At 43.9% G+C, this 12,010-nt stretch overlaps 1 protein-coding gene and 4 non-coding genes across 5 annotated transcripts; all 5 read left to right on the top strand.

The window, feature by feature from the left end:
- Positions 1-1,898: 1,898 nt before the first annotated feature.
- On the top strand, positions 1,899-11,940 carry ddx18 (DEAD (Asp-Glu-Ala-Asp) box polypeptide 18). The gene is made up of 14 exons (XM_084487592.1): positions 1,899-2,026; positions 2,423-2,602; positions 2,680-2,892; positions 3,427-3,562; positions 3,781-3,881; positions 4,308-4,507; positions 6,162-6,276; positions 6,614-6,753; positions 7,622-7,783; positions 8,833-8,985; positions 9,922-10,035; positions 10,626-10,682; positions 10,787-10,964; positions 11,516-11,940. The coding sequence occupies exons 1-14, from the start codon at positions 1,921-1,923 to the stop codon at positions 11,656-11,658; spliced, it is 1,998 nt and encodes a 665-aa protein (XP_084343718.1). The 5' UTR covers positions 1,899-1,920; the 3' UTR covers positions 11,659-11,940.
- Positions 3,126-3,255, top strand: LOC311368894 (small nucleolar RNA SNORA13). The gene has a single exon (XR_014640048.1). It is a non-coding gene; the product is annotated as a small nucleolar RNA SNORA13 (small nucleolar RNA).
- Positions 5,868-5,996, top strand: LOC311368895 (small nucleolar RNA SNORA13). The gene has a single exon (XR_014640049.1). It is a non-coding gene; the product is annotated as a small nucleolar RNA SNORA13 (small nucleolar RNA).
- LOC311368892 (small nucleolar RNA SNORA13) lies at positions 6,912-7,044 on the top strand. Its single transcript, XR_014640046.1, has one exon. It is a non-coding gene; the product is annotated as a small nucleolar RNA SNORA13 (small nucleolar RNA).
- Positions 9,293-9,425, top strand: LOC311368893 (small nucleolar RNA SNORA13). Its single transcript, XR_014640047.1, has one exon. It is a non-coding gene; the product is annotated as a small nucleolar RNA SNORA13 (small nucleolar RNA).
- Positions 11,941-12,010: the final 70 nt, after the last annotated feature.

The following is a 12,010-nucleotide window of genomic DNA, read 5'->3' as shown; positions in this document are numbered from 1 at the left end:
GGCACTGCTCCTGGGGGCCTGATTTAGACAGATGTCTATAAGGGGGCAGGACTGAACAGAGGAGCCCCCAATGGGAGTGCCGTTTATTCATTTGCACAATCAATGACTATATAGCGCAACAGTGTGGTTCCGGAAGTAAAAATCCCAGTAATTTTCTCCATAGAGGTTTTGATTAAAAGCCATAATTTCGTAACCATCCAAGGTATACTTACAGAGCACCGTTACATTGTGAAACAATTGTATATGCTCCTGTAGAAGCAACAAGTTAAAGAAGTTAACGTATAGTTTTTAGAAAAACTTTTTTTAATCGCAATGTCATTTAAAAACACTACAGTATCCACAATCCTAAAGTGTAACACAATGTTTTTGATTGGTGGAGCTCGCTGTTACCTTGGAAACTTTTACCGCACTCTGCAGCTGTAGAGGAAATGAGCTCTACCGAAATATGTTGATATCGATAATGTGATATATGATAAAAATTTGAAAAAAAAGAAAAAAAGCACGAGCAGTGCTTGTTAGTCATTTTGGTAGTATAAAGGCTAGTAACACATAATTGAATGAATAGGCTACGTAACTGGAATACAAGACTGATTTCACATGTGACAATATTAAGTGACAACAATATGTGACGGAACTTCTATTAACAATATAATAATGACAAAGGTTATAATATACAAGAAACGCTGTAAACTATTGGGTTGTAACTAGCGATGGGCACGATTAGGGATGATCATCGCTAAGAATTTTGTCGATCACGTGATTTTTTTTATCGATCAAAAGGAGGTTAAGTTGCATAGTGGACAGCATAGTGGATTCTTCTGGTTCTTACAGGTACAGATTTTGTCTTTCTGAATTGTTTCCAAACGTTTAAGAGCGCCAGGTTCATTGTTTGGCTTTTACGAGTGCCACATAGGCTTACATTTATTATTCAAGTAGTTCCCTTAAACTGGTTTGTATGATTATTGTTGGCAATAAGTTCTTATTCTGTAATACAGATTTTGTCTTTTTGAATTGTTTCCTGTGTTTAAGAGCGCATTATTCATCTTTTACAAGCACCGCATAGGCATTGAGAAAAACATGCAGCATTTTGAATTTTCTACCAACAGGAATTTTTTTAATAGCCTATAGAAAAATAACGATTAGATCAAAAATTGATCGTTAATTTTATCAATGATCGATGGACATTTCTTAAAATTCCCATCCCTAGTTGTAACCATTGTGAAAAAGTTGCCAATGGTTTATTTATGGGATGAGTAGTTCCGTCACTGTTCACAGAAATAATGTACACAATCTTGTTTCTTCCTTTTTCCAAATTCGTTTTTGCCCCGAATCATTTTTTTATTGTCACGACTAGTCTGACGGATGATTGGCTTCGTTCCAGGCTTAAAACTCTTTATATAACAATTTTACGAAAAGTAAATTGAGAATATGAATAGGAAATTTACTTCCGGAACCAGAGTTGTTCAAAAAGGGGGCGGGCACTGTTGCGCTCTATGGCTTCCGCTGATGTGTCACACGTGGCTCTGATCGATTCTAGGTCTGTTGCTCTGCGCCGCTGTTGACTCCACTTGGATCGATAATGAACTGAGAGGTCCTAGAGTAATACGCAGTATCTCATACAAAAAAGCCCATGAAGCGTTTCAATATGAAAGCCCTATTAATGTAATGAAATTTCCAATTACGCATTTAAAACGGCACTATAGTCCTATAGTCCCTTAATTTACAACCGTCCATAATGTATTAAGCCTACACTTTGACTTATCGATAAGAGCCCAAAAGAAAGTCCCGAAAACAAAGTGGCTCTTAATTCAAAATCAGGCACTGCAGTCGCCACCTATGCGAGGGCCGCTCTGGGTTTCCATTCAGGCGGCGCCACGGTGTCCAGGGGTCCTGACTGCACGTGTTTCCAGAGCTGCGACCATGTCGGAGCTGCCGATGAAAATACTTCGCAAGAAGATCCAGAAAAGAAACGAAAAGACTAAAGAACGCAAAGCTCTCTCACAGAAAAAAAAGAATGAAGACATCGGTATGTATTGTAATGATTCCATGTGACCTGATGAATGTTTATTATTCGTAATGTTAGTTAATAGCATCAGGCATGCTAACACCAAAGCATGGCTCTATTCTATAGGACCAGATGGCACTAAACACGTTAAAACCAGACATACAGACGGTCCTAAACACGTTAAAACCACATCTATAGACGTGATAACTCTATAAACCGAGCCATATATTATACAGATATAGCAGTGGATTATTGATTTTATTAATGACAATGTGCAGTTATCCTCTTCAGGTAAAATAAGCTCATAGTCCGTTTTAACGGATCACTCGAATTAATTTAAACACTCGTAATCCCACTAATGGGCAGATTTTAATAGATTATACAGTGAACGTCCTTATTGTTTTTTTTTTTTTTCAGTTCCACAAAATGGACTGTCAGATAAAAGCGAGGAGACCCCTACCACCGTGTCTTCCGTGACAGCCATTAAACCAAAGATAAAACCAGAGAAACAGAAGTTACCCGAACAACCAGAACCCACAGCAGACCTTTCTACGAAAAAGAAGAAAAGGAAATTGGCAAATGACAGTGAAACGTCAGGTAACTATAAACGAGTGTTGATTGCTAAAACGGCATTTAAGGTATGAAGACTGTTAATGCCAATGAAATGCTTTCAGGTTGCAAAAAGGCAAAAACAAAAAGCCAGAACCAAGCAGTAGAGGTGGAAGAGGAGGCCGATGAGGAAGAGGAGGCTGAACCAACAGTTGATCAACAAGACAGTGATGAAGAGGATGCAGGGAGTAACAAAGAAGGCGATAATGACGGGGAGGAAGATGAAAACGATGTTGATGCAGAGGACGAAAACGCTGAACTACCAATGGGCTTGTCAGGTATTGGACTCAGGAATCTATCTTTAATGTATAGTTATTAGTTTATGTCAAGGAAAAGCTTAGCCTACACCTAGTATGTAACAGATATATTGTGGTGAATCATTCTTCAACTGTTTGAATGAAGATTTAAAGCAACAGATCGACGCAAAAGTTATTAGACGTTATAAGGCTGTCCAATCCATAAGGAGAATCAATGCCTTTCTACCCTTTTCTCATTGGAATGGATGAAAACTTGCCTTTATGTGTTGCCAGTTCATTGCTTTCATAGTGGACTGGGTGTCAACTAAGGCATAAATAAACTCTTGCTGTTGTCTTTGAAATGAGTGGTCAGTTCTCTCTGAAAGATGATTGGCATGGACATTCAGTTCTGAAATCAGGCAGAAATCCTAATTATTTAAATGAGTCCTTGGGATGGACTGTTGTATTTTAGCTGCAGACTTTGCAGCTGAAATGTGCAGTTTGCATGCTGGTAGTCTGAAGTCATTTTGCCGTTTCTTCTAATGAGGTTTTCCACTACATTCTTTTGCAACCCAGGAGCATTCGAGGACACCACGTTTGAGTCTCTAAGCACGTTGGTGAGTGAGCATACGCTGAAGGCCGTCAAGGAAATGGGGTTTGAACACATGACTGAAATCCAGCACAAAAGCATCCGTCCTCTTCTGGAGGGAAGGTAAGACCTGAATAATCAATCAGTCACTGTTTCATCATATTGATGATGTGAACAACAGAGGGTGAAAGCAAACTTATAGATTGCTGATAATGGGGAATGAATATCTTGGTATCCACAATGATTCACAGCAGTGATGGCCTGGTTTGAGGTATCTTGGTCTTCTTTAATAACACCTGGAGGATTGAGAACATCTTTGAATGTTATTTTTATCTCTGTAGGGACATTCTTGCCGCTGCTAGGACAGGAAGTGGTAAAACCTTGGCCTTTCTCATCCCCTGCATCGAACTCATCCACAAACTAAAGTTCATGCCCAGAAACGGTACATGTTTTTCTTCGTCCCATTGATGGTCTTCAGTCTGCTGTGAGAGCAAATAGTTCATACTGAGCTGCTTGACCATTGATGAAAACCATTCATGTTCTTATAGGTCCCATGACATGCCACCAGGTGTGGTTTGATTAGACATTACAAGCCGTTTTGGAAATCTATCCAACACACATCTAGGTGGACACGCCGACTTGTGATGTCATAAGGGGCAGATTTCTAAAACGGCTTGTAACGGCTAATCACACCACACCTGGTGGCATGTCATGGGACCTTTAAGTCTGGTTGAATATATGGTTTTGTTCATTTGAAATGATATGACAGGATTCTAAATAAATCCCTTTTTTTCATTTTACGTCAAGTCTAAGGATTACGATACGCATCACAATGTAAAACATGTCCACCCAATCCCCCCCCACCAAGGCGCCGGCGTGCTGGTCCTTTCGCCCACACGGGAGTTGGCCATGCAGACGTACGGCGTGCTGAAGGAGCTCATGGCGCACCACGTACACACGTTTGGCCTGCTCATGGGCGGCAGCAACCGCTCAGCCGAGGCCCAGCGGCTCGCCAACGGCGTCAACGTCCTGGTGGCCACGCCGGGCCGTCTGCTGGACCATCTGCAGGTGAGCACTTCTGTCGGTATGCTGCAGCCACACGCCAGTGAGATGACCAGCACAGAGCAGGCATTACTATGTGTGTACTGCTACTGGTGTTCAGTGTCAGTCAGTGATCAGTGATCTCTGGCATGGCGGAATGGAACCCCTTCTCTGTGTGTGTGGTGATGGCCCAGTGCACCACAGGTGTGCAGCCTCACCCAGCCCAAGAATCTAGTCGTTTCACTCGGACTAGGTGAGACTGCTTATGGCGCATTTCCACCGGCGAGTACGCTTCGGACCCAGCACCCCTCAGCTCAGTAGTGAGGGTGTGCTATAGCCCAGCTTAGTTACGGCTCGCGTTTCCACCGTCGACAGTACCCTTACGGTAGGGCGGGGTTTAAGCCGGATGGCGATAGCCGCAGCAGCTATGTAAGCATTGTGACCTCATAGCAGCCCGACACAGTGTAGCCTGCTGATGAAGTCAAGGAAAAAGAAGAACGCACAACGCAACACAATGAACAAAGAGCAACAATGTAGGACGTCAAACTTTTGCGAGACATTTTCTTCAACAAACGAAGCTTTCCCCGTTCTCCAGAAATACCTCGTGGGTACTGTGTTTGTTTGTTATTATCCCCATGTCGCACTTCCGTGCAACATGGGGTCCGACCAATCAACGGACGGCGTGTGTAGCTCAAACTTGCCGGGACCCTTTCAGGCGTCTCAGTACCCCAACGGAGGAGTACTGCAAGGCGAGTACGGCTCAATACGGCTCAGTCCGGATCATATCAACTGCTTGTTCCTGTAGGCCAGCTATACGTGTTATGATGAGATAAATTGATATTATAACATATCTTCATTAAATTGTAGAAGAAAAAACAAATAAGAAACTGACCAGTCAGTAACCGTAACAAATCGCACACTAAAGTGCAGAAAAATATAAAAAAGAGGTATGTAGATAACACAAAGCTCGGCTGCGACTCTCGGCCTGCATGTTTAGAATATCTCTGGAAGGGCAGCCTGACCAAAACCTGTCCAGGGTGGCATGCAGTACCGCGTAGCCAGCGCTGTTTAGCCCATGTCACCGTGTTGAGGGGCATCATATCTTTTCCTATGAACGCCGCTATCTCCTTAGTCCTTTTGCGGTGACGTTATGAATCGCGTTCATAAGTTTTGTTCAGTGATCCCTGCTGGGTGGTAGGCGGCATACTTGACCCACAGTTTTTTTATTTTTATGTAAAAATCAACTATTCAAAGTGCGGGACCCACGGGGCCCACGTGTTTCAGATTCCAACTCTGAGTTGTAGCAGCCTTTTCGATTTGCGATTACTTTTTCAGTCCTACTCACTTGTTTATTCTTGTCCTGTTTCCATTTGAATTGATAGGAAGTTGCCTTTATGTGTTGCCAGTTCACTGCTTTCATAGTGGACTGGGTGTCAACCAAGGCAAACAGTAACTCTGTTGTCTCCGTTGCCGTTGTCTGTGAAAGGAGTTGTCGGTAATTTTTTTCAGAACAATGGCATGGACATGCTGTTTTGAAACAGAAAACATTAACTGTTTCCAAGTAGGAAAAAGTTGGTAGCTTTCCAGAAATCCAGCTTTGACCACAAACATTAATGCAGTCCCAAACCAGTGAACTTTACTTCTGTGGAACATGTTGACTAAAATGTGTTTTTGTGTGTAGAACACCACTGGCTTCATGTACAAGAACCTGCAGTGTCTGGTGATTGATGAGGCCGACCGCATCCTGGAGGTGGGTTTCGAGGAGGAGCTCAAGCAGATCATCAGACTGCTTCCCAGTAAGTCTCTGCCCCCCCCCCCCCCAACCCCCGACTCCCTTTACATGTCGGTTTCTTCTCCTCACTGTCCCCCTGCCGGTTCCTCCCAGTCACCTTCTTTGTTTTTGAAAGGATTCCAACAAACCCAACTTTTCACAAGAGGAAATCATGCAGGGGTTTACGTTAAGGCACAAAGGGCAATGAAGCAAGCAACCACACATTCAACATTCAACCCTCTAGAATTCTCTTTGAGCAGTATCTTAAAATCTGAAAGACAAGGTTCCATTAACCACGGTGAATTTAAATTGAAGTTGTAAGTGGGTGCATGGCAGTAACTGGTGCTGTGTTCGTTCCTCAGAGCGCAGACAGACAATGCTGTTCTCCGCCACTCAGACCAGGAAGGTGGAGGACCTGGCCCGCATCTCCCTGAAGAAGGAGCCCCTCTACGTGGGCGTAGACGACGACAAGGACAAGGCCACGGTGGACGGCCTTGAGCAGGTGGGTACAAGAGAAGCCTAGTGCTGGTCAGGGCGACTGTTAGCCTAAAGGTTCTGGGTTCAAGCCCCTTTATTCTTCTACGTCGAAGGCATCCTTGAGCATGGGGACTAGATCGTACCTGTTCATTAATGGGATCCAAATGTATCGCTCTGTTATTTTGCCTTTGTGTTGCCAATTCATTTCTTTCATAATGGATTGGGTGTCAACTAAGGCATACAGTATTATCTTGCAGTTATCTCATTGATAGATTTTATCATTAATTTCTGTCTGAATAATTGCAAGGACATAATGAGGAATGGTAATTGTGTCCATGCATCACCTAGGACTGTGGATTTGGCACCTAAGCCAAAAATATACAGGTTTCAATCCCTTCGACGTGTAGCTATCCCCATGAGCAATATTCCTAACCCGTACTTGCTCATTAAGGAAATGTATCTGACTAAGGGATGGGCGAAATCCATTTTTGAATGGAATTGAAACGGCAGTATCTGGTGGTTGTATATACAGCCACGCAGTGAACCTCGCACTCAAGCACATCCTACTCATTGGCTGAAGTCAGATCAAACTCTCAAGCCTCAAATGACAGTGAGCACGACCCCAGATCGGTGGCAGAGAAATTTGAATAAGTGGTATAAAAATGTAACAATCGCTTTTGAGTGCAGATTTTAGGATCATGGTATTGATAGACACCGTCATGATGTTGTACAACCTTGGTATACCGTAGTATCAGAACATCTCTGAATCTGAATCCGCTACAAGTATTTGGATAAAAGCATGTAAATAGTTAACTCGATAGTGAGTTGTATTTGTTCCAGGGCTCCGTGGTTTGCCCCTCGGAGAACTCAATGGTTGATGTTATTTGTTCCAGGGCTACGTGGTGTGCCCCTCAGAGAAGCGATTTCTGCTGCTGTTCACCTTCCTCAAGAAGAACCGCAAGAAGAAGATGATGGTCTTCTTCTCCTCCTGCATGTCCGTCAAGTTCCACTACGAGCTGCTCAACTACATCGACCTGCCTGTCATGGCCATCCACGTAAGCACCGAGACGGATACTGTTTACAAGGGGAAGTTCACAGCGGCTTGGTACTGTTGAGAGGGGGAAGGATACTTGGTTTGCATGGAAATCTACAAGCTGCTCAAATACTTAATACTGGACAGATATCAGAAGGACCTGCTGCATCCGGAACACACATTCTTGTGAGGGGTGGTGGTTCGGGGTACTGTACTCTGTAGTTTCCTGCAACTGGTAGACATCAAATAATGCTGGCTTGTTATTGGCTGGCATTTGACTTCATCTGGAAATTACCAGGTCTCAGTAGCCCCCCCCTAGCCTGGTTCCGCCCGCCTCCGTACTTCTGCTCAATTTTAATTTCCCTTCAGTACTTCGGTCTGGGTGTAGTGTATGTTCGAACGATTTCTTTTCCCTCAAGTTTGTCCCTCCAATCAGCGAACAGGAGGCGCGGCCTGAGAACAGTGACGTTCAGGTCATGCGCGAGTTTCAGTTGTAGTCAAACAAATACCAGGAAGCAGCAGAAAGAAATACGTCACGACCAAACGTTAGCGATTGGTTATGGCAGATCCGGAGTGGTACTGGGCAGAGCCAATAGGTTTTAAACTTCAACAGCACCCACCTTCAAGTGAGCAATCGTTTGTCTCTATAGCAGTTCTAGACCATCGTTATGAATGAAATGAGTATGAAGGTCCAGTTAGGACTAGGCTTCCCCCCCCCCCCCCCCCCTTCAAAGACGTTGTTAGACTTTTAAACACATGAGGAAGTGGTTATGTGGAATTCACTCTAAAGTTTACATTTATTTCAGGCTAAAATGAAATCTTTCACTCGTGCTGTGTTCTAGCTTTATTCACTCTAACCAAGAAGTATCAACAAGTATTATCAACAATCACACTGCACAACATTCTCACAGCTGTTCTCTTTATTTTTAGCCTGTGCAGTTGTGGTACTATTTACTCAGGCCTAGTGATGAAGAGGTAAAACTAACCAGTGTATTCAGGCCTAGTGATGAAGAGGTAAAACTAACATGTATTCAGGCCTATCTCACCATGGTTTGTTACCCGTGTCTCCAGGGTAAGCAGAAGCAGACCAAGAGAACCACCACCTTCTTCCAGTTCTGTAACGCAGACACCGGCATCCTGCTGTGTACGGATGTGGCTGCCAGGGGTCTGGACATCCCGGAGGTGGACTGGATCGTCCAGTACGACCCCCCAGATGACCCCAAGGTACCCCCCGCCACCCATAATGGGTTCCGTTTTATTTATTGTAAATCAATGTGTTGACTTCAGAGTGCATGCTATAGCAATAGATTAGGTAATAAGTTTTGCATTAAAAAGTAGCTTCTGAACATGAATAACTTCTGGGAGCAGACCCACGAGGCCCAGCTGAACTACTTCTTAAAACGTCTAAACTCCGGTATCTGATGTCTCTGCTAGTCTGACCTTTATTCTTCTACGTCAAAGGCATCCTTGAGCATGGGGCCTAGATTGTACCTGTTCATTAATGGTATCCAAATGTATCGCTCTGTTATTTTGCCTTTATGTGTTGCCAATTCATTTCTTTCATAATGGATTGGGTGTCAACTAAGGCATACAGTATTATCTTGCTGTTATCTTATTGATAGATTTTATCATTAATTTCTGTCTGAATAATTGCAAGGACATAATGAGGAATGGTAATTGTGTCCATGGATCAGCTAAGACTGTGGATTTGGCACCTAAGCCAAAAATATACAGGTGTCAATCTCTTTGACGTGTAGCTATCCCCATGAGCAATATTCCTAACCCGTACTTGCTCATTAAGGAAATGTATCTGACTAAGGGATGGGCGAAATCCATTTTTGAATGGAATTGAAACGGCAGTATCTGGTGGTTGTATATACAGCCACGCAGTGAACCTCGCACTCAAGCACATCCTACTCATTGGCTGAAGTCAGATCAAACTCTCACGCCTCAAATGACAGTGAGCACGACCCCAGATCGGTGGCAGTTAGAGAAATTTGAATAAGTGGTATAAAAATGTAACAATCGCTTTTGAGTGCATATTTTAGGATCATGGCCTTGATGGACTACTTCTTAAAACGTCTAAACTCCGGTATCTGATGTCTCTGCTAGTCTGACAGTCGAGGAAGTGGCGTTTAACCAGCCTGTTGTCTTCTGCAGGAGTACATCCACCGTGTGGGCAGGACGGCTCGAGGCATCGACGGAAAAGGCCACGCCCTCCTCATCCTGCGGCCCGAGGAGCTGGGGTTCCTGCGCTTCCTCAAGCAGGCCCGGGTAGGTCCTCCCGCTGCGCCCTGGAACGGTGTCTGGGCTTTAGAAGGGGAAAGCTCTGTCCAAAACAGGGCTGTACTATCGAGAGCCAGAACTACACCCACAGCTGGGTCTTCAGAAAAAAGAAAACGTATCAAATCAGGCATCGCAGTGAGCTCCTCCATTTTGGGGAGCATACCAATATTATTGGTAGTTTTGTCATTTGGCATTCTGGGGAGATGTTGAAACTAGCCTAAATTACGGTATTTTGGTGTTTTTAAGGAATTGACATATATACAACTCTCGGTGCATCACAAAATGGTGAAGCATTGCCATCAAAAAAATCCCATGATGCATTCAGCTGTCAAAGTTAGAAACTCTGTTGCCGGCCTTCCCGTAGTTTTTTTTACATGTATTTTAGAAGAATGTTTACACTCAAATTAGGTACCAAAACTAGTATTGATATGGTAGTGGAACTGAACCAACGGTAGTCGTATGGAAAGTGTCTCCTGATGAGCTGGCTTTGTGCTGGGTCTTTGTGCTGGACATGAATCCTTTCCTGCTTGATTTCCGATGTAATGTCTTAAAGGTCATGTTGCTCTGGTCTTGTTCAGGTTCCGCTGAGCGAGTTTGAATTCTCGTGGAGTAAAATATCGGACATCCAGTCCCAGGTAGAGTAACCCTCATAACTCATAACTAAGCTAGAAAGTTCTGGATATTATAATAAACCAGTTCCACACAGTCTTACCGTTACGCTGCTGTGGTGGTTCCTCAGCTGGACAAGTTGATAGAGAAGAACTACTACCTCCACAAGTCCGGCCAGGAGGCCTACAAGTCGTATGTGCGGGCGTACGACTCTCATTCCCTCAAGCAGATCTACAGCGTGGGCACCCTCAACCTCCCCATGGTGGCGCTGTCCTTCGGCTTCAAGGTCCCACCCTTCGTTGACCTCAGTATCCTTCCCTACCCCTGGTTCTATTGCTCTGGAAACAGCCGACCAACGTATTTATTAGAAAAGATTTATTTATTAATAATTTATTATTATCTATTTACTTAAACTAGAGGTTCAATGCCCTTTTAAAGTAGAACTCCGGCAATTTTTCACTGCAGATTACCCCGTTGACATATCCAGAAAGCCCTTACTAGCCGATAGCAGAACGGATGCACAGCCACAGGCTAGTGGCTGGGAGCGCATCCGTTCTGCTATCGGCTAGTAAGGGCTTTCTGGATATGTCAACGGGGTAATCTGCGGTGAGTGTTTACATGCAAAAACACAGGTTTAAAATCGCCAGAGTTCTCCTTTTTAATGTCTTGGTTTAATGCCCAACAATACTATTTTACTCTTGTACTTTGGCACTTGAAACACTTTCTGCCACAAAGCAAATGGTTCTTTCTGTTCTTTACTGCCGTTGGATTGTATTTTCCCTAGCGGAAAAGTACTTTTTGGGATGATATGATTCTCACTCCTACTCTGCCAGCGATTCTCCTTCACCCTCCCCCTCAGACGTCAACAGCTGCCACGGTATGAAGATGCAGAAGCGCGGCGGTGGTGGCGGCTTCGGCTACAAGTCCAAGGGCGTCGACAAGTCCAGGATCTTCAAACACGTCAACAAGGGCCGTGGAGACAAGAGGCAGTTCTCCCGATAAGGCTGTGTACCAGGTTCAACGAATAGAGGCTTCTTCTTCTCCTCCTCCCTCTTCATCTCCCCTCCCCAGGTGTTGATCAAACCCAAGTCGTGGACAGGGAGGTGTTTTTAGGTGGCATTTTACTGCCACTTTATTTTGTCATGTGATCCTCTAATGATGTGACACCCCCCCCTTGTCTTTTTTTTATTCCTGGATGAATTGTAAATGTATACAAACTTTAAGCTGGCGTTTTATATAGGAGTAAGAAAAGCCTGTTCATTCCTTTCTGCTCATGATTATATAACACATTCTCATCAAGTGTTATTTCCTCCTTTTCTGCAATAAATTTCTTGTCCATGCGATTGGGCTACTA

The sequence above is a fragment of the Micromesistius poutassou genome, assembly GCF_964030765.1.
Source record: "Micromesistius poutassou genome assembly, chromosome: 23".
NCBI lineage: Eukaryota > Metazoa > Chordata > Actinopteri > Gadiformes > Gadidae > Micromesistius > Micromesistius poutassou.
The sequence above is the reverse complement of the archived record's forward strand: the minus strand, read 5'-3'. Positions and strand labels throughout refer to the sequence as shown.